Consider the following 17,074-nt stretch of genomic DNA (forward strand, 5'->3'; position numbering starts at 1 on the left):
CACCGTCAATTCCGACTGCACCGTCGTGCAGAGCAACGACCTGCCCGAGGGGTTCAAGGCCAGTGGCTTCCCCACGAAGGGCGTCAAGTTTCCGAGCAGCGAGAAGCCCAGCGGGGAGGGCAAGTCTTCGGGCAAAAGGCCAAAGACCACGCGCCCGCGGGACCTTTCGGCTTTGGTCAAGGGAGCAGCGGCTGACTTGGCCGTTTGAGGTGCGGTGACTGTTCTTGTGCGATGGGGGCTCAGAGCCCCGGGGGGGGGGGGGGGGGGGGTTGGATGTTCATTGGAGCCGTCGAGGCGCCTCTTCCTTTTATATTAGTGACCTGGGAGTGGGGCCGTAAGCCTGCCAAACGCTAGCAAATAAAGATATAATTCGAACTACAAACTCCAGACTTCTCCGGCTGGGTGTGAAAGTGACATCACTCTATCTATGCAACATCAAGACTCGGCCGAGAAGTTTCTCCACGTGTTCCCACCCCTTGGTTTGCGGCTGTCGAAGTCTGCAACGAAAAAGGGGCTGCCACGCGTGCTCTACCGGTAGTCTCCCCGTTGGCTGGATGGGGCTAGCTGCCTGTGGCTGAGACGGGGTTGCCCCAAGTGACTTTTAGCTCGACTTCAGCTGACATTAGTGCTTGCTCACATAATTCTCAAGTTTGCATATCGCTGTACTGGTTGAGTTATGCGAGTCTTCAAAGTAGCATCATGCAAAAGACGTGTCTACGGCAGTGTGCGAGAATATGCAGCCATGCCGTCCTGGGGTCGGCAGGCTGGTTCTGAGATCTTAAAGCGCGCCCCTCCCTCCCTTTAGTGCCTAATTAGGTTGCAAATCTATCAAGAAACTGGGACGTGCAGCAACATCGAAACCTACAACCGCGAGCCATGCCAATCAGACCGGGCGCCACTTTTTACGAAAGCTGTCTCACGCTGCAATTAAGAAGAGCCATCCGTTGGGCCAAAAACTAATATTATTACTCATCTCTACTTGCACTACGCTGTATTGCTCTACTCTGTCCACCACTAGAAGCACCAGTTCAGGAAAATGCAGATCGGCTTCCTGGTCGGAGTGGGCTTGGGCGGGCTGGGCGCAGGCGGAGTGGGCGGCGGCGGCGGCGTGGGCGTGGGTGGCGTTGGGGTGGGGGCTTTGGTCGTGGTCGATCTGGCTGTTGTTAGTGCCGATGCAGATGAGGTCTTGGAGGTGGTGGTGCTGGTTGATTTGGTGGATGATGTCGTGGTGGACGACTTGGAGGTGGTGCTCGTTGTGGATGATTTGGAGGATGAGGTCGTCGTCGATGTCTTGGATGTGCTTGTGGAAAGGGTCGAGGTCTTGGAGGTGGACGAGGTGGACGAGGTGGACGAGGTGGACGAGGTGGACGAGGTGGACGAGGTGGACGAGGTGGATGAGGAGGTAGAAGTCGACGAATGGGAGGTCGTCGTAGAAGACGACTTTGTGCTGCTTGCAGTCGACGACTCCGAGGTGCTTGTGGTGGATGATGTGGGGGTACTTGAGGGGCAAGTCAGCCACTTGGAGCTGTCAAGATGGCGTGGGAGGAGGTGCTGGATAGACTTACATTGTGCTCGTCACAAAGCCCGAAGACGTCGACGAAGAGCTGCTGGAGCTCAGAGACGTGGTGGATGATTCCGATGACGCAGATGTGCTCGAGCTGGTAGACGTTTCCGTTGCGGCCGTTTCCGATGCAGCTGAAGTAGTTGAGCTGCTCGCGGAGCTGGCAGTCGTCGACGAGGGAGCAGCCCCACTCGAGGTGGCCGACTGCGTGGGCTCAGCGGCGTCACCGCACACAAACATGATGTCGCCCAGCTGCCACTGCTCGTCGCCGTGGCCCTGGGTGGGCGACGTCCACGTGGCCCAGTTGAAGGCCTTGACGGCGTCGAGGTTCGTCACCGGGTTGCGCCATCCGGACAGCGGGATCGTGACGGTCTGCAGGTCGCCCGTCAGGTCCTTGACGACCTGCCAGTCCGACGTGTAGGCCGAGGTGCCGCACGAGGTTGAAGTCTGGATCTCGAGGGTAAAGTTGGAGCCCTTGGACGGCGCCTTCATGGTGAAGGAGATTGCCGAGTACCCCTCGCCGAGGGCCTGGGTGCAAGGTAGGTTCTCGTAGTAGTATGACGGGGAGAGGCGTCCGTCCGCCGGTGGCACGGGGGTTAGAATCAGGCTGGTGCCTTGCACGGTGATGCTCCTCATGGAACCATCATCTGCAGTTGATCTCGATTGTTAGTCAGTCCTGTCCTATGAGCTAGCTCTACCGTGGCTGAGGGAAGCTCACCATTCGTGTAACCACCTAGGTTGTTGTTGGATGTTGAACGTCTTGAAAAGTCGTCGATCAAAAGATTGGAAGTGCATGTTGCTGCAGTTGCCACGCCGTAGAGAGTGACGCTGGCCAAAAGGCCGTACCTGATAGAAGCCTGCATGATTACCAACTAAAACACTGCACAAGGGTTTAAGGAAGGACGAGGTAGTTGGATACCCAATGGCAGGATGTGCAGTTGAAAGTAAACAATGCAGATCACGGTTGCTCTGGGAAAAAGAATGGCGATCAACTCGAGGTATTTAATCCATTCAAATGACAATCTCGCGACAGCGCTAAGCCCGCAGCTGCACCACCATACGGGCCATGGCGTTTGCTGGCCTCTTCAGCGGCTCTAACCATTGAACTCGGTGGCTTTGTCTCTAGCTCCATGGGATTCGGCCACGGTCGACTGCTGGCTGGCTAGCCGGCCGCGGCAGCAATAACAAAGCGCCTTTTGCAATTACCTACTGGCTCGTGCGAGGGGGTTGAAAGGCCGGCGGTACACCACGCTCCCCTGACTAGCCCGCGACGAGATCGAGCCGGCGCCTCAGCCAAGCTTCGTGTAGTACAAATTGGGTTACCACGCGGTATAAGCGACGGTTTGGAACGTGGTTTAGGGGTCTTGGCAGGAGTGATTTTATTAAGATGAGGCCATGCTAAAGATTTATCCCCCGCGGAGTTTGTCGTTTATGGAGGAGCACTTGTTATTCCCGCGAAAAGATGTGGCCATCGAAGGAGTCCATGGGATTCTATAGGCGACGTATTGCGCTTGAATTTTGTAGTAAATGCATCGGAGTTGTTTGCTTGAATATGTCAATTAGCTACATACTGTAAGACGGGCTAGGTACGCATCACAACAGTACAACCTGCCAAGCTCGCGTATCTAGTCGGGCTACTGCCACGATTTATGACAAGCTCCGTGATGCACGGGTTCGCCGGTAGCAATCGCTTCGCCCCGGATTTCCCGATATGACCGTCAAGGTTTGTGTCAAGCCCCATCAACAGGCAGGCTCGGCAATATGTCTGGCCTCTTGGCATGTTCAGTTGGGCCGTAGCTCGTGCGTGGACGGCAGGACTGGGCATGAATATTGTCACACTTGTCACAAAGTCCCCTTTGGCTCTTTTGCTTTCATTCATTTTATGCGGGTTTGGTCGCACGCTGTGGAGCCAGTGTTGGGTGACCACCATTCATCCATGATATTTTGACATTTTACAATATGTAGCGTAAGAAAAGAGAAACAGAAAAACTCAACCTGTCAAGACCCATTGAACAATCGGCGTCGGATTAATGACCATTGACCTTCTTGAAATCTTCCAACACCTCGTCTTTTTCCCACTCCTCCCACTCTTCGGGCCGGGGAGCGCCCTTGAACAGCACCTTGATGATCTTTTGCTCATTAAAACGTCGGTACAGCTCAGGGGCTTCATCGAGGTCAAACGGCCCCTCGTCGACAATAAACCCAGGCCTGGCCCGCCCGGCATCAACAAGCCTGGACAAGGTCGGCGCCATCTTGGCGGGGTCGGCAAGGACCGCCCCCAGCTTGAGCCCACGAAGCCAGAACTCGGGAAAGCCAAACAGAATCTCCGGCTGGACCTGGCCCACATTGGGCCGCCCCGGCGCGGGCGGCAGCACGATGTGGACGCCCGCCACGCCGACGCCACCGCCCGCCGCCGTGACGGCGACGCACTCGCGCAGCACGTAGTCCTGCTGGACCACCAGCTCGCGGTTCAGGCACTCCTGGCCCACGCAGTCGACGGCGCGGTTGACGCCGCCCCCGTCCAGCGCCAGGATCTGTTCGCTGGCGCTCTGGCCCGGCTTGGTGAAGTCGATGGGCACGACCCCGGGCCCGATCTCGCGCGCCTTGTCGAGGCGCTGCTGCACGTGGTCCACGACGTAGATGCGCGACGCGCCGCGGATGCACGCGCTGTAGGCCGCCATGAGGCCCACGGGACCGGCCCCGAACACGGCGACGGAATCGCCCGCCTCGAAGCCCGCCCCGTTCAGTACCATCCAGCCCGTGGTGAAGATGTCGCCCAGGAACAGCCACTCCTTGTCGGGGAGCCTGTTGGGGATTGGGATGAGGCTGGAGTCTGCGAATGGCACGCGAGCATATTCGGCTGTTTTTATCCAAAATACCGTTAGAACTTGGAAGACGTACAAATGTTTTGGCGGGGCTTGTTCTTTGGGAAAGGCCACTTACTCTGCAGCCCAAATTCAGGGTCAAAGAAAAAATCGATATCGGGGACGGTGGTATTCTCCGTCCTGATGGGGTGGTCATCGGGGAACGCGATAACCACGCGGTCGCCCACCTTGAGGCTGTCGACGGCAGGGCCGATCTTGTGCACGACGCCCATGGCTTCGTGGCCGGCGCGATAGGGGTAGTTCTCGGGGCCGTAGAACCCGCGATAGTTGTGCAGGTCGGAACCGCATATCGCCGACGTGGTGATGCGCACGATGGCGTCCTCTGGCTCCTTGAGCTCGGGAAAGGGCACGTGGCGCACCGACACCTTTCCAACGGCATCATGGAAGACTGCCCGCACCGTCTTGGGGGTCTTTTGCGTGACCGACTGGTCTGAAGAGCTTCCTGCCTCTGCTGACATTGTGAGCTTTCGATAGGGTATCGATGTCATGGTCTGCTTGTTTGGAGTGACAACTGCTGGGTTTTCAGCAGTAAGTCGAGTTGGGATGCAGCTTAAAACAGCGAAAAGATATCGTAGTGGTAAGGTGCTCAAAGGACCCCGAGAACATTTTTGTTTTGGTCTTCCTCGCCTTTGTCCTCCGGAGAATGAGAGACAGCTTTATAGGTTCTCATTCTTGTCATTCTTCAAAACCCCTCTATAGATAAAATTCAGTTTCGGTCAAACATTGAGGCCGGAGAATTGTGTCATCTCATCAGTCTGACCAATGTAAGCTGACGCTCATGTTTGGGCACCCGCTGCCGCCATCTAGGCGTAAAACATGACCGCCAAGCAAGTTGGTTAATAACTTAAGCCTAGTCTGCGACTCAGCCCTACCAATCTGGTTAGATGCTGTCCACCCTGGTGCTGCCATCCTCATGAGGTAAAGAGCCGCACCACTCGGCGCTTCTCAGAGCGGTAAGCATCAATAACGCGTATCACCTCCAGCGGCCAAGCGCAAAGTCGGCCGCAGCGTTACGTGAGCTTCTAACTTTCACCACCAAGAAATCCTCCACGGAAGCGTAAGCAAGGTGAGCAACAGCCACAGACTTGATTATCTTCCCCACTTACCCTACCATCCTTTTATCTTGGGGTCGATCACTAGTCATTGACAAAGTCTTCTTAGCCTGGCTGATTTTTATCTGACGTATCCGTCGAGTTCCACGCCAGTCTTTTGTCTCCTGTTTTACCAGACATCCATTTTGGCCATCTTTGATGCAGGCACACTGAACTTATATTGACCTGGCAAGGTCTTGGTAGTGAGGAAATTTCCTTTTTCCGGCAGTAGAACAAACGGAAAATGACATGTTTGGCACGCAAAAGTCGCACTCGGCACACTCTCCTGGTTGACCCGAGCATGGAAGAACAGTTAATGCCCTCTTGAATGAAAGGCCATCATCCTTGGGTTCAAGACGTGCATCATGCCGAACGCTGGCTGAAGATTGAAACTCTGAGCTTAACTATATTGCATAATCCCTATAAATGAGCTATCGTTCGCACCCACGGCGGTATCCAGTAAACACCTATGGGAACGCTTGGAAAGGAGAAAAAGGTTCCCACTAATATAACGATCCTACTCAGCATTTACGCAACAAGCGTTGCCGGAGACTTCATTACCCAGAGAGTGAGAATCAAATGAGTCAAGTTGTCCCCAACCTTGAACACAAAGGGATTCTTCAGGCTGACTGCTGTTGGTCCTTTTACTTCGTGTTGACCTATCAATGCCTTATTTTATTCTTTTAATCTTGTCCAGAGCCTTCATCGCCATGCAGTATACCAGCACACAGCCCACAAAGGTGGCGCATGACGCCTTGCATAATTGGCTCTCCATCACGGAAGGGAATTGGAACTCGAGGGTCGTCACTCGTCAGGTGCAGGCCTCTGTAGAGGATCGCAAGCAATGACCAGAGCGCGCTGAAGAAATTGAAGCTGAAGCTGCTTTCGTTGATGACAGCATTTCCCTCGGTGTATGTATGTGATTAGTAAATTGGCTCTTTGTTTGCTCCTGGTGTCTCAGCCAAGCCCGCTCAGTTCAAATTCAATTTCTTTGTTAAGCTTTGAATTAGGTACAGGAGTCCTACCTCCTTAAGCCATGTAGGATCTAGTTGGTAAGCAGCCCCTACCTTCAGCAATTAAGGGAGGATTTTATGAGCCAACTGGCGGCGCCGACTACCGTTTGTTTCCGACCTTACTTAGTCCAGACTTGTATGATGTGTACAGCTGCCGGCCGGCGTCGAAATGATGTCAACACACTTTCTATGCTGGGTACCTAAGTAGTCAGTTTTGCCATTTACGTAGATCTTCTGCCAGACTTGCCTCTGGTAGGGCAAAGAAGCGTGAGTATCCGTACAGGAGGCCCAGAACTCCACTACCTTGTTGATACCTACCATTCTGCTATCATCTAGTCCGAACCAAGGCACATAGACAAAGACTTGTTTGTTCATAGTATGTTCAGTCAACAAAAGAATGGGCTCTTTGTACTATCCAGGCTTCATGTTGACAATGTCTTTGTATTCCACTTGCCTAGATGACATGCATTGTTTCAGAAAAAGAAAATTGACACAATTGCAAGACTCAGAGCACTTGATTATGCAAACATAAATATCAAAAGTCTTCGTCCGACCAGGTAAAATCTCTCAATCACACAAACAACCAATCTCCCAATCGAAAGCCACAATCGCAATCTTCTCTTCATCAAAGAATCTTTGCGATTTGTAGGAACAGTAAGTCTACACACCTCACTCTACACATACACAAGCCAATCACCACCCATCATGTCTACTGACGCCTGCACCCCTTGCCGCCCGGGCCAGTCCCCCCAGACCAACGCAGCAGCGGCCCTCCTGATTGAGGTGTCCGAGCTGCGACTGGACCCGGGCCTCGAGAGGAAGCCAGCGGGCAAGAAAAACAAAGGCCCCAAGATCAGCAGCGCCGCGCTCGTGGCCATCAACACCGCCTGGGAGGAGACGTCGTACGTCGGCACCGTCGGCCGCTGGATCCGGCAGACGTGCGCGCCCGACGCCCCGCCGCCCAAGATCGTCTGCACCATCTGCAGCGACGAGATCGAGCCCGGCTGGAGCGTCGAGAGGCTCTACTCCCGCCGGTCCGAGCATCCCGGAAGCGTGCTGCCGTGCATGCACATCGTCGGCACCGAGTGCTGGGCGAAGCTGGTCAGGGAGCAGGGTGAGCTGGACTGTCCGGTCTGCGGGGAGGGTATTGGCACTGACCAGGGTCCCAGCGGAGTTGCCGTCAGCCTGTGGTCTTGGATTGCGGCTGATTTCCGCTGGCACAGAAAGGCCAAGGCGTAGTTGAGGAGGCGTCGAGTGCCCATATATTTGTTAGATGGTGTAGGAATAATGAGCTTATACGGATTGAATTGATCGCAAGCATCTCCATGTAACGAAGTGACTACTGAGCCCGGTGGGATTTTTTTTGGTGTCTTTTGAAGTTTAGTACTTGTCTAACTGCTTTGCTTTTGTTTGTGAACTACATTGGCATGTGATAGGCTGTGTCAATTATCGGAAACGTATTTGGGGATGCCACGACCAATGCGGTTCTACCCATGATTATGAAAATACGTGAACTTGAGAGATTTATCACGAGTGGTCACATCTGAGTTTGTATGCCCTTTCTTCTATTTAATTCCTTTGCGTCAAAAAGCAGCTCCGCCATGCAGGCTTCCAGCAGCGGAATCTCACCACACTCTCATACTACATACTAGCTACTAACATACCTTACAGGTGTGTAAATAGAGACTTGTGTCGGCAATAAAAGAAGGGTGTGGTTATTCTGGCGCCACGGATGGCTTGATATACGGCGATACAGTGCAAGTTATTACCGGTACATAAATCCATAGAAAACCAACTGCATATTAACAATCTTCAACCCTTTGCACCATTTGCAATACGAAAAGCAAATGCGCATATTTGCAATGCGATCGAAAAAACCGAATCGCATAGGCGCGCATTTTCTTTCGCGTAAGAAATGGCAAAAATGGTGCAAATACAAAAGAAAATATATGTTAGTCCATGGGCCAATTGGCTTTTGGCTTTGTAGGTAGTTTATGGAGGTTGTCTGGGTACCTATATACCGTTCATTATTTGCATTGTAAAGGTGCCCATCCATCCACATGGCCGATGGTTTAGTCGGTCCGTGGCGCTGAAATAACCATACCCGAAATTGTGCGCATTATTCTAACTCGTATCGCATTGCTTGCGTTAAACATAGGATCTGGTTCTAGCCTGTAGGTGGTTCGGGTCACTTGCTAATAATAAAAAATGTGATATGGCAATTCATTTCTCAGTTGCACGAGGTGATCCTGGGCACCAAACTATATGATGTTGGCAGTTTAGTAGGTACTCGAGAAAGTTTCTCGGGTCTAATTTACCCACGCCTACCTAAACTTGGAATAAGTTAAGATTCAAAAAGAGCGCTTCGCTATTACTGTTCCAAAATTAGGGCTACCAAAATAAGTATGTTGACGTGCCTCTGTTGTTCGCACATTATAACTCACGGTATCATACCTTGCCCACCTGGTAGTACGGTCGTACTGGATACGCTAAAGCCATCTTTCCTCTTATTCAGAGTTGCATGTTCTGACTCGAACTTAGTCCGCATACACAGCTACCAAAAGGGATCGGGTGGTCTGTAAGCTATGGATTTGGACTCAAATCTTCCAGATCCGAAATACGTGTGTAAAAGTTTTGGAAACTGTCTGATTGCTATGACGACTGCCACATCCGCAAGATGGAAAATATTGTCCGGGCTTAATGTGATTACGATTGATATTCAAGTTTCAGCAATTGCTCTAGCCAGGGCTCCAAAAGACTACCTACACGATTACCTTTTTACTTTCATGAGACAATAGTACACAGTGCCCTGTTTGGCCTGGTGCAGCGTTAAATAGTACCCACCAACACAAATAGCAGGACACCTATTGTCCTCTGCACCTCGTAAATCTCGATCGATGCCAAATGCTGCCAAGCTATCAGTTAAACCGGAGTAAGCCCTCCGAATTCTCTTGGGTTTCCGAATAAAAATGTGTGATTTACTTGGCTAAAAAAAGAAGCATTGACGTGCATATTAGTCCGGGAACAAACTTGCTCTCTCGTCACTCCAACTGCAAAGTCTGTTGCGTTGAGAAAGGCTCGTGCGGCTTCGCCGAAACTCTATGAGCATAAGCCACGCGGGTAAGAATTCGCAGCGGCACAAATCTCGATTTTCTCTCTTATAAAACGATAACTTCTATCCCACTGTCTGGGCTTTTTGTTCTAATCATCATCGAGATAACAATCATCAAACAAGCGTATCATTTCTCCAGCACACTCTTTCTACTTCTCCTTTCCTCTCTCCACTTTCGAGTCTTCTTCGTTTCTACTTCTTCATCATGCAGATCTCCCACATTGCCCAGCTCATGGCCCTCATGGCCGCCGCCACCCCCGCGCTGGCCGCCCCCGTCGTTCAGCCGAATCAGGCCTCCCCTGCCGGCTCTCCCCAGGGCCCGGTGGCTCATGGTCAGGGTGCGGGCAGAAGCTGCGCAGCCCCCCAGAAGCCCAAACGCTGGAGTTTGGAGCCCGCTGAACCCGCCCAGGTCACGAACCCTCTCGAGGAGCCGCCTGTGTTTCTTCCGGGACAGGTTAAGCCCGTCAAGGTCAAGAGCATCAAGAAGGTGAATTCGCAGGGCAGGACCACCGGTGGCAACCAGGAGCAGAAGTAGGATGATGCGCAGGTAGTTGGGAGGATTGAATGACAGGTCAGTGGTTTCATATTGAAAAATTTCACTTTTTCATTGGCTACTAGGCTTTGTGTCAATTCGACCCAGATAAGCATTGGTTTACTCAGCAATTTCCTGTATCTGTTTAAAAGCGAGGAAAGTGATTTGGCGCATTTCAATTTTATTTTCATTTTTCTTCTTTTTTTCTCTCCTTTTTTGTTTTATTACGAAAACAAAATAAAGATATTGCTTAGAAACCAACGCACTGGCACCCATATTCTAACCACGCAACCTATTCTGAACGAGCCACCCCCATTGACCACCGTTTGGCTCATTGCATCCTTTATTGCTGCCCTTTGCATCGTCAAGTGTTTTCCCCGTGAACACCAGTACGCCAGCGTACCCTCACCGCCGCAATCACGCAATTTTACAATATTGCTTTCCGTAGCTTGGGATACATCATGCGTGCGCATTGCTTTCAGAACTACCCCTTAAAATCACGTCCAGCCGCTCGTTGTGGGAAGTCGCGCTGGGCCACTTGAAATGGAGTCTGGCGATCTGCGAGAGCTCTTGCAGGGCGGCTTCGTTCCTAAGAGACTGACTGAAGTCTACCGGGAGGCCCGGGGACCAAAGCGGAAGTGAACGTGTCCCGAGCCGCGATGGCTCTAGAGCGCCGGGCCATCGTGGGCCATGTCGCGCCATGCAGTGCATACAGAAAGAGTGCGGCCAAGGCGTCTGTGCTGAACAGCTGCGTCAATATTAGGGGCAGAGAGCTGGGCGTGGAATAATATTTATCAGTCAGGTGCATGGCTACTACGAATTCCATCCCTTCGAGGTTCCCCTTGTCGTCTTTGCCCAGGAAAGTCCAGATGGCTTTGATGGAGCCTGCCGGGATGCCTTTGGCGTAAACCACCTCCACGGCCCGGGTGAAAATCGTGAAGTCTATTTCCCCACACTCAAAGAAGAACAAGCAAAGATTTCGCTTTATGCTTCAGCTCTACTCAAGTCGACTGTATCGCGAGACTTCCGAGTGAGATTTGGAGTGGGAGTTGACCGGGAGTGACGTATTCTCCGGGATTCCTCGCTTTGCACAACTCCAGCGCTATCAGTTTTGTTTGGCTCAATTATGGACTTGGGTCGGTTCAGGAACATCTCAAAGTTTAGTTCCTGATCTCAACTTTCAACCGAGCCCCGGCCAGAGAGAGACGCAACGTTGTCGCAGCTCACTTTGTTGGAAACACCAGCCGGGAGTCCCGACAGGCGAACGGTGCTCAGTCGGCGGACGCCTCTGAATCCTGGGCATTGAAGCCAAAGTCAAAATATCCAAACAATGCAGCCGGGGAAGGCACCCTGGCCTTGCTGGCAGGGGCGAGAATTGTGTTAAACCAGGGCTCCTTGAATGTCTCCGAGGCAGAAGGTCGGGCAGCAGGGAGTGGGCGCATGGAGGCTACGACAACTTCCAGCCCGCACCCCTAGACACCAAAGCTCTTCATGGTTGCCGACGGGAAGCCCTCGATCGTTCCATTGACGTACGCCACGCGACGGTGCTTTACAGCGCCGGCTGCCCACACTTCCATGGCGAACTGCGAAGAGGGAGTTTTTCGCCGCCGTGGCAGCTGCCAGCAGGCGATCAAGCCGAGCTGCTCGGGGGCGGCATAGTTTAGACTCGACTACTTGAAGGCGTAATCCAGAGAGACGTTGGGTAGGCGGCTCTCACTGACACCAAAGTGTTACGATCAAGGTATCGGATAACCTGTTCTTAGGGTAAAGTACAGTGGGTTGAAACAACTGAGCGTCTAATTGGGTAATTGAGGTTCTTAATAACTGGGGGTGAAATTATAATCGTTCTCAAATAAATATTGAGGTTAATTAGAATTTAATTGCTGTTTAACAATCCTAAAATCAAATCTATTTATATGGTAATAAGCGTGCCTTATATAAATTATATCCCAGGTGTAATTACTCCCGTATAAATAATTATAATTACCCTGGGGTAATCACAGCTGGGTTAATCATTTCCTTGGCGATAATCGTGATTATTCCGGCCCTGGTAATCGGGTTAGGATTTCTTATCTTATTACCACGTAACCTCGTGCTCCTTGGTAATCCTGGTTTGGATTCCCGACATCTTTCTCGTTCTTGCCCAATCGTATCGGTACCAATCCTGGTCGTAACATCAGGTCTCCCCTCCCAAAGCCAAATCCCGTGGCCGTATAAATAGGTCGCCCTCCTGGTATTCTTCCCAAAACTTTTTTCGTTTTTCTTCGCTAACCGCGATATCGTTTCGAATTAAAAAACGGTCGCAGGTTATTTGTCCCATTTCCGCGTCCGCCGTTCGCCGTAAACGTCTGGCCGAAACCATTGTTCTTAAGGGTTTCGAAATTATGCCGTGTTCCTCCTATAAGGCCCGCGGCCATTCGTGTCGCATAATCTTATCGAATTCTCGATATAGTAAATATATTTGTCGTGGTCGGAAATGTGACGCTATTTCCGTCCCTATAACCAATTGTAGGTGGTCTTCCTTTCGCGTATGGTTTGTTTAAAAAAAAAAAATTGGAGCTGCAAAAATCTAAGGTCGAAAACGATATTTTCCGTATGCAGCAGAAAATTGCGCGTTTGCAGCGAAAATCGTCTGAAAAATTTAATCGGTTATTACGTTTACGCAAACAAAAACGCCTTTTTCAATTTCGCAGCGAGGTTAAAATTGTCCGTTTGGATATTAAATTGTCGGTAAAGAATGCTGTAAAAAAGGATCGTTTGGGGGTCGACGAACTGCCTTTCGATGGTCCTTCTAAATTAGGTTTGGTTCCTGAATTACGTTCCCTAGGTTACGTCGATATTGTCGACTGGTCCTCGATATTGGGTGCTGATCCGCAAAACTGGGTTTTCGCAAATTTAGCCCCTGGAAATGGTAGGTGGTGCTTTTTTAGGTCGTCCTTTTTTCTTTGGTTAACTTGCTCGCAAATCCAATTTTTAATAATATTAACGGAATGGTTTTTGGCAATTTTGGAAATGGTTAAAGGGTTCCCAAATATTTTCTTCGTATCCGTAGTTTTCCCATTTAACAAGGTATTTTATTTTGCCGTGGTTTCGTCTATGGTCGAATATTTATTTAACGTTATAGGTTTGTTTTGCGTCGATTTCGATTGTTTTTTATATATTGGTGCCGTATGGTGCCGGCTCCAGTAATAATACGTGAAATGTGGGATAAATTTTTATAATATCTGGTAATAATAATTTGTAATTGGTATCGCTAATTTTTTTATTAATTTTAAAAGGTCCAAACTTTTTAAAATCAAATTTGCTGTTTGGTCGTTGTATTTTAATATTGCGTCGAATAAAATAAACGCTATTTCCCTCTTTAAAAGATGGTCCCTTTATCCGATATTAATTGGCGTATTTTATTATTCTTTCTCGTACGAATTCTAATTCCTGCTGGAATTCTTGGTATAATTGTCGTAACTCGCTTATTTGTTTCTCGGTTCGCGGTACCGTAATCGTGGTTCTTGGTTCTCCGTATATTGTGGGGTTAAATCCATAATTGGTATAAAACGGGGTTATTTTAATATTTTCGTTTTTTAAACTATTATAAGCGAATTATATTGTGGATAACAACCGTACCCAATTATCTTATTTATAATTTATATAACATTTTAGATATTATTCCAATATTTGGTTGGCTCGCTCTATTTATCCGTCCGTCTGTGGGTGGAATATTGTGGATAATTTATAATCTGTTTCTAACTATTCCATTAGGAATTTCCAAAATTTTAATATAAAAAATTTGTCTTTGTCCGTAACAATATTTTCTGGAAATCCGTAATTGCTAACAATTATTTTTAGGAATATATAAACGATTTCTTCGGCGTTGCTGCTTTTTTTATATAGTAGGAAATAGGCGTATTTGGTAAACTTATCCATTATAACCAATATATTATTATATTTGGTTCTCGTAAATGGTTCTTCTAAAAATAGTAATTTAACGATAAAATCCATTGTAATAATTTGCCAAACTTTGCCGGGGGCTGGTAAAGGTTGTCACGGCCAGGGTAAGCATAGCACGGAAGCTAGTCTATTGGCGCCTATCGACGAAGATTCTACTCTGAGGAGAGGAAAGGAAACAAACAAAGTTCTGAGCTTGACGCGACGTCGATAAAGGTATCACCCTGGTGGGTCGTTGGTCCAGGGTCAGGGTTAGGGTCTGGTGATCTCATGGTCCAAATGTCACAAAGGTTGCAATAGCCCGTAAAGTTTATATTTTGCGAATTTGCTTTTGGCACAAAATTCGCAATTTTTAATGGCTTTTCGTACCTCTTGTTAATAAAAATGGTGCTAACAGGGGATATAGGGGTAAACCCTAGGTGCGGCGTGGTAAATAACCAGTGCTAAAAGCGCTAAATAATAGGTAGAAATGCACTATAATTTTGGTACTGATAAATAATTGGTTGGGGGAGATTTTGCTTTATTTCCCTTACATACTCTCCGACATCGAAGTGGGGGTCCGCACGCCAGAAAAGGTTCCGGTGCCGCGAATGAATTTCCGAAAAACTAATTTGTATGGGTTTTTGAAAAAACACCCTCATTTGCATACAAACCATCTCTGGGTTTGCATTTAAACGTTGACTTGGTGAAATTTTCAACCCGGTACAGGGTAGCTGACTCGCAGGTGCAGGGTGGGTATTAAACCCGGTACAGGGTAGCTAACCCCACTCGCTGACCTTTAAATTGCATTCCTGCATTAACAAAGTAACGGAATTCCACCATTCCCCACTCCACTTCGGCACTAAATAAAATTGGCTATATACAAATAAAAGTGGGCTTATTACATGCAAAATAATGCATATAATTAACACCCCCTCTCTTTTGCTACTTAATCCAAAAATAAAGTCGGAAAAGAAAAGTACGTAAAATAAAACCCCCAAAACAAAAAAAAACAAAAGAAATTCCCCCTTGTGTCCCAACCCAACTCGAACCCCCGGTGCGAACCCCCTGGATGAATAAGCTCTTTGTACCAAACCCCCGATTGACTGAACCCCAGATTGGACGAACCCCCGAATTGAAAAAGACCCCCAGAATTGTAACAACCCCCGGATTCGAACCCACGACCTACAGATTATAACCAACGGAACTTACTACTAAGCCAGGTAGCTAATCTGGCTGTTCGTTGTTGTGGATCCCAGAAAAGTTTAATATATAGGGTAGATTAAAAATCGCTAGGTCGCCCAAAACGCGAGCTAATTAAATTCGGATTCGACTTCGGGTATAAGGTCGGTATAAGTTGTTTAATAATCAACCTGAGCAGGGTAGGTTTGGGTAGATCGGTTGGTGTCGGGCTAACAAAAATCCAATAATTGCAAACAAAGGAGAAAAATGGTGGTAGTTAGCTAACGAACTAACTAGGTGCCCTACAATTCAATAGGTAAAAACTAAGTTTACAGGGGTTTTAACCCTATAAGCTCTAAAAAAACCTTGTGAATTGGAAGCGTTAGGGGCTTTGTAAGGCCGTCAGCGGGCATTTGTTTGGATTCCAGGTATTTTAGGGTCACTAATCCTTCTGTAACTAACTCCCTTACGTAGTGAAATTTTAATAACGTATGTTTAGTACGTTGGTGGTGCGTAGGGTTGTGTGCGTTAGCTATAGAGCCTGTATTATCTCCAAATATTGCAATAGGGCCTTTTACAGGTAGTCCAATCTCTGTAAATAGGCTTTTAAGCCACTGTGCTTCACGCAGGGCTTCCGCTAAGGCGTCGGTTTCGGCTTCTGGGGTGCTTAAAGCTATAGTACTAGCCTTTTTGCACTTCCACGTTATAGGGCCCCCAGATAGGGTATACAAATATCCGTAAGTGGATTTTGAATCTTCCCTAGCCCCGGCAAAATCGCTGTCACTAAAACCAAGTAATTTTAGGCCTTTAAAACCCCCAATCAAAGAGTTAGGTGGTAAATTAGCTTTAATTACCCTATTTCCGTAGCAGATTGCTAGGGATTTAGTACCTGCTAAGTAGCGAAGTAGGTTTTTAGCTGCCGTTAAGTGGATTGTAGTGGCTTTCGTTAAAAAACGAGATAACCATTGAACCGCAAAACCGATGTCCGGGCGCGTTAATAGCATTAAATACATTAGGGTGCCGATAATACGCTGTAACAATTTGATTTCTAGCGCATTTACGGGTTTGCCCCCACTATATTTTAGCACACCCGGCTGTAAGGGAACAGAAATAGGTTTGCAATCAGCTAATCCGAACGTTGCTAATGCTTCCTCTATATACTGACTTTGATGGAGCCAAAGCAGGCGGTTAGGCCTGTCCCTTATAATCTGAACGCCTAAAAAATAGGCTGCAGGGCCCCTGTCTTCCAATGCGTATATTTTGTTAAAACGGGCTTTTAAATCCTGAATATATTGCAATTTAGGACCTATTAGCAGGCAATCGTCAACAAAAGTAACAATGAAATGCTTGGATTTAGCATTATAAAAGACAGCTGGATCAGAGATTAGCGGCTTAAAACCTTCTGTAAAAAGTAGGCTTTTTAGCTTTGTTTGCCATTCTCTTGGGCCCTGTTTCAGACCGTATAGCGCCTTTTCCAACAGTATAACTTGCATTTCCTTTGGATTATAGCCCATTTGCACTAAAATTTTAGCGGTAGTAGGGCTGCAAGATCTAGCCCAATCGCTAAAACCCTCTGGAATTTGCAAATAAATATCTACGTCGGTAAGGTCACTATTTAAAAACGCACCGATAAAATCGATTTGTTCTATTTCCCAATTTTGTGCATTAGCTATAGCCAATAATATACGCCAGGTGGGCGGTATACTAGTGCTAGCAAAAGTCTCGATATAATCTAGGCCTTCGACCTGTAAAAACCCCCTAACAACAAGCCTGGCTT

At 48.6% G+C, this 17,074-nt stretch overlaps 6 protein-coding genes across 6 annotated transcripts; 3 read left to right on the forward strand and 3 right to left on the reverse strand.

Moving 5' to 3' along the window:
* Positions 1-3,588: 3,588 nt before the first annotated feature.
* On the reverse strand, positions 3,589-4,904 carry MGG_09659 (S-(hydroxymethyl)glutathione dehydrogenase; the record flags this gene model as incomplete). The annotated part of the gene is made up of 2 exons (XM_003721379.1): positions 3,589-4,421; positions 4,505-4,904. The coding sequence occupies 2 exons, from the start codon at positions 4,902-4,904 to the stop codon at positions 3,589-3,591; spliced, it is 1,233 nt and encodes a 410-aa protein (XP_003721427.1).
* Positions 4,905-7,255: 2,351 nt separating this feature from the next.
* On the forward strand, positions 7,256-7,789 carry MGG_09658 (uncharacterized protein; the record flags this gene model as incomplete). The annotated part of the gene is made up of 1 exon (XM_003721380.1): positions 7,256-7,789. The coding sequence occupies one exon, from the start codon at positions 7,256-7,258 to the stop codon at positions 7,787-7,789; it is 534 nt and encodes a 177-aa protein (XP_003721428.1).
* Positions 7,790-9,867: 2,078 nt separating this feature from the next.
* On the forward strand, positions 9,868-10,197 carry MGG_09657 (uncharacterized protein; the record flags this gene model as incomplete). The annotated part of the gene is made up of 1 exon (XM_003721381.1): positions 9,868-10,197. One exon carries the CDS (start codon positions 9,868-9,870, stop codon positions 10,195-10,197), a length of 330 nt encoding a protein of 109 aa, XP_003721429.1.
* Positions 10,198-10,783: 586 nt separating this feature from the next.
* MGG_18073 (uncharacterized protein) lies at positions 10,784-11,149 on the reverse strand (the record flags this gene model as incomplete). The annotated part of the gene is made up of 1 exon (XM_003721382.1): positions 10,784-11,149. A coding segment is annotated over one exon (366 nt), but the record flags the coding sequence as incomplete, so codon positions are not given.
* A 316-nt stretch (positions 11,150-11,465) lies between these two features.
* Positions 11,466-11,771, reverse strand: MGG_18074 (uncharacterized protein; the record flags this gene model as incomplete). Its single annotated transcript, XM_003721383.1, has 2 exons — positions 11,466-11,597; positions 11,673-11,771. The coding sequence occupies 2 exons, from the start codon at positions 11,769-11,771 to the stop codon at positions 11,466-11,468; spliced, it is 231 nt and encodes a 76-aa protein (XP_003721431.1).
* Positions 11,772-12,882: 1,111 nt separating this feature from the next.
* Positions 12,883-13,383, forward strand: MGG_18075 (uncharacterized protein; the record flags this gene model as incomplete). The annotated part of the gene is made up of 1 exon (XM_003721384.1): positions 12,883-13,383. A coding segment is annotated over one exon (501 nt), but the record flags the coding sequence as incomplete, so codon positions are not given.
* Positions 13,384-17,074: the final 3,691 nt, after the last annotated feature.

The sequence above is a fragment of the Pyricularia oryzae genome, chromosome 7 (genome assembly GCF_000002495.2).
Source record: "Pyricularia oryzae 70-15 chromosome 7, whole genome shotgun sequence".
Lineage (NCBI taxonomy): Eukaryota > Fungi > Ascomycota > Sordariomycetes > Magnaporthales > Pyriculariaceae > Pyricularia > Pyricularia oryzae.